The sequence below is a fragment of the Limulus polyphemus genome, unplaced genomic scaffold (assembly GCF_000517525.1).
Source record: "Limulus polyphemus unplaced genomic scaffold, Limulus_polyphemus-2.1.2 Scaffold2151, whole genome shotgun sequence".
NCBI classification, from domain to species: Eukaryota; Metazoa; Arthropoda; class Merostomata; order Xiphosura; family Limulidae; genus Limulus; species Limulus polyphemus.
The window spans coordinates 18,101-22,106 of record NW_013667761.1 but is presented as its reverse complement, the minus strand read 5'-3'; the positions used below and the strand labels follow the sequence as shown (position 1 = coordinate 22,106).

The 4,006-nt window shown below is 34.2% G+C and overlaps 1 protein-coding gene across 1 annotated transcript in view; it reads right to left on the bottom strand.

Annotated features, from left to right (window-relative positions):
* Positions 1-4,006, bottom strand: part of LOC106466102 (sodium-independent sulfate anion transporter-like) — a gene marked incomplete at its 5' end in the record, with an annotated part of 41,270 nt that overhangs the window by 23,875 nt on the left and 13,389 nt on the right. Inside the window, 2 exons of the mRNA XM_013926343.2 lie at positions 371-558; positions 1,428-1,518. Coding sequence (XP_013781797.1) covers positions 371-558; positions 1,428-1,518 — 279 coding nt within the window. The remainder of the gene's footprint in view (positions 1-370; positions 559-1,427; positions 1,519-4,006) is intronic.

Below are 4,006 nucleotides of genomic sequence, written 5' to 3'. Positions count from 1 at the left end.
AACTGTGGCGTGTGACGTAGTTCTCCACTTACATAAAACTGTGGCGTGTGACGTAGTTCTCCACTTACATAAAACTGTGGCGTGTGACGTAGTTCTCCACTTACATAAAACTGTGGCGTGTGACATAGTTCTCCACTTACATAAAACTGTGGCGTGTGACGTAGTTCTCCACTTACATAAAACTGTGGTATGCGATTGTGGGTTTTCCTAACTAGATCCTCTTTTAAATTGTTACTTATCATAAGCCTTAATATTCAATTTTACATGTAAGCATGTTCCTAAGTATGGTAACTCTTCTATCATTCTAATGGGATTAACATCTCATTTAGTTTAAGTGAATTATTAGATAATTTCTCTCCTATGAACTTACCTTACAGATGTCTATAAAATTCTTGTGCAAGGTTGCATTGCTTGAATTATCATAATAGGAAAAGGCTGGCGGATGAAATCCAGGTAGTCCTGGAGGAACATCTTTGGTCAGTGTGAATGGTTTGTAATTGTAAGCTAGAAGAATAGCTGCTACTCCACCACAGATCAGCACCAGGAGAGCATTCCTAGCTAGAAAGAATTAATTTAAAAAATATTTCATATCACTTTATATTCTTTATGGATATTGTTACTCAGAACTTCTACCGATAGCATAAACTATCCCTGAGAAATGTATATAAAAAACCAAATTTGCAAAACGTGGTGAATGTAGCAAAGTTAAGGGAGTTTAAGGGAAGGTTTGATAAACATTTAAACAATCAAGGTTGGATTCCAGTTTTTGAAGTGTTGGGACAGTCTCGATAAACCAACAGGTCTCTTGTCTCTTAAATCTAGACTCCAGTTTTAGAAGTGGATGGGGCCTTCTTGATGAACCAACAGACCTTTTGTTGTCTTAAAGTTGGATTTCAGTTATTGAAGTGGATGGAACAGCCTCAGTGGACCAACAGACCTCTTTTTATCCCTTAAATGTTAATTGATATGTAATGACACATAATATTATTATCATTAACCAGATGTATGATCACTTAAGTTTGCACAATTTTTTCACAGCTACATGCAGTATTTGCTCATAATACAAAATAAGAACTGTGAAGCAACTAGTTGAGAAAGAAATATAAAATGATAATAGATAAAATAACAACAACTTATAAAATTTTTAGAAGTCATCACATTCTTTAGCTGTTTCTCAAAACATTTCAATAATTTGTAAGCTAACTGTCAGTGACTTTGGTTCTTTATACACAGTACACAGGAAGGCTTAATAGACATTGGAATATTAATACAGAGTGTCTTATGGGTAACATGTAAAATATGACATTATCAGATGTTGTCAATTCTAAAATAACACATAATTATAGAATATTTACAACTTTAAATATAGAACTTTTATCACGTAACCAACTAATGTATATTATATCTACATATAAATGTTCACTAACCTGTAGCTATTATCATCCAAGTTATCTCCAGCACTTTTCTAACTGCAGAAGAAAGTGTGGAATCTTCCGAAAATTTCCTATCTTTAAAATGCTTTAATGAAAAAAAACAAACAAAAAACTTTCAAATAATGCTGTAAAAAAAATACACAAACGTGATACTTCTTTATGATTTCAATATTAATTATTTGCAGGATATAATTAAGTCAAAAAGAGAAAAAGAAATGATGTATAAAAACATATATTTCAAATATAAACGTTAATAGCGAATTTTTACAAGAAGCAACTCTACTGTTTAGAATATTCTAAATGCAGATAAAACAAAATGCAAAACTTTAAATAAGTAATATAACACCCTCTACAAAAATAATGGTAAAAGACTGAGGAAATGTCAATTAAAAAAAAAAGAAAAATGCTTCTATAATTATCTATCTTAAAAAGATCTAATTTTCTCAAACTGTTATTCTGTACTTCAATGATAATCTGTAATTTAATTAAAATGCAAACAATAAATTACTTTCCAACTCTAAAAGAATGTTTACAGAACCAGGTTACATGTGAAATTTAAAAAACCCTGAAGAAAAATTCAACACAGAGTTTGGTAATGTAAGTTCCTTTTTCATATAGTTATTTTTCATTGTTATTAGTTTATATCAGTAGAATGGTGAGCAATTATTATTCTCATTCTGTTATTATTATTTTTTAATTAATCTTAACCTGTTTGTTACTTCAAACAGATACATTTACTACAGAATAATCAACTAAATTACTACTATTCATTACAGCTACATATGTTATTTTCAGTATCTAAATGCTACAAAATAACTTGTTTTCTGATCAAAAAAATATTTACCAACCATGTTAAAACTCTTAACACTTATCCTTAACATTTGTTTTGGTGAGAATTTAATTTCATAAACTCTGACATCTATTATAACAGCATATGGTTGAAATACAATATTTAAGACATACTACTAAAAATGTTCTTTTTTTTGTTAATTTACTCTGTGGTTCTCAGTGATAAATATTGTTTGTGTGAACAGGATAAAAAGAGCAGTATAACCCTAAGTTTCATGTTCAAAGTAACAGATTCAAACATACAGAATCAACCATCAAATGTTAACATTTTCTTACACTGTAAATGTCTTTCTGATACATACTTACCTCTACTTACACAAAGCTATCATGATCTTCTTTCTGCCCAGTCTATATACCCCACAAATTTTGTGCCACTTTTAAACATGTACATAGCATGTGACCACCCTCCACCAATAGTATTGCACAACCAATATTGGGGAAGCTAGCTCCCTCTGATGTTCCTCGTCAATCCTCACTTTCAAGAATTGGAAGAATCTAAAATAAATAGCACTGGCAATGGGGAGGAAGGGAAAGGGGAGGTAAGTATCTATCAGAAATACATTTTCAGTGTAAGAAAACGTTAACTTCCAATACAGCCTTATCTCCTTTCACACAAAGCTAGAATTCCACATTGGAAAGGTGGAGGAGCCAGTGTAGGTGTTTAACAGTGAAACTAAGTGGAAAGCAAACACCTAGAAAAAACTGGTGTGCTCGGAGATGAAACCAAAGAACACATACGGGCACCGCACTACTTCTAGAACAAGTATGTTTCTCTGAAATATAATGATGGAGAAAAACAATTAGCCTTAGCTATGTATCTACCCAACCTCAACCGGACAAGGTTCCACAACCCGTCCTTGGCATTAGGAGGTTGAGGATCACCAAATAAAAACGAAATTAGAGTAACATAAACATTGTGGTTAGGGCAAATGAACCATATGATATATACACACACACACACCAACCTCAACTGTAATAAACTGACTGTCATACATCAAGCAACCAGAATTACAAAGAGGAAGTTAGCATTCAGGCAAAACCAGACAAACTCTCAAAACAATCGTAGGAGCAAGAAGTATAATAAACAGAACCTGGCATTACAGGATGTGTCATTGTCTCAGCTCAACTGTAAAATAGGGAAATACTTGTAACCGGTATTAAGAGCAGAAATTGTAACTCACTCAATCGTAACTGCATGGAAGACACATCCTGCACCCAGAATTATGAGGAGGACGTGGAACATTTGCTCAATTGTAGGAACAGTGTACATACATCCTGTTGCCGGTATTACAAGGTAGACAAAGTCCCCCAAGCTCAACCAGAGGAGCAGGGAAGTAAACCTCCTGCTACCAGAATTAACAATAAGGGGGGGCCCTCCACTGCACTTAACAATGGGAACCAGGTAGAGTAATCCTAAACCCGGTATTATGAGGAGGATCCCACGTAGGCTGGTCCTGCTACAACTGACAATTGGTCCACCTGGGGATAAGCATCCAGGAGAATGGGAAGGAGGGAACCCAGTGGATAAACATGTGGTTGTATTGTAAGGTAAATTTCTATTTCATACTCAGGATGAAGCCTTCTTGGTCCACCTGGGGATAAGCATCCAGGAAAATGGGAAGGAGGGAACCCAGTGGATAAACATGTGGTTGTATTGTAAGGTAAATTTCTATTTCATACTCAGGATGAAGCCTTCTTGGTCCACCTGGGGATAAGCATCCAGG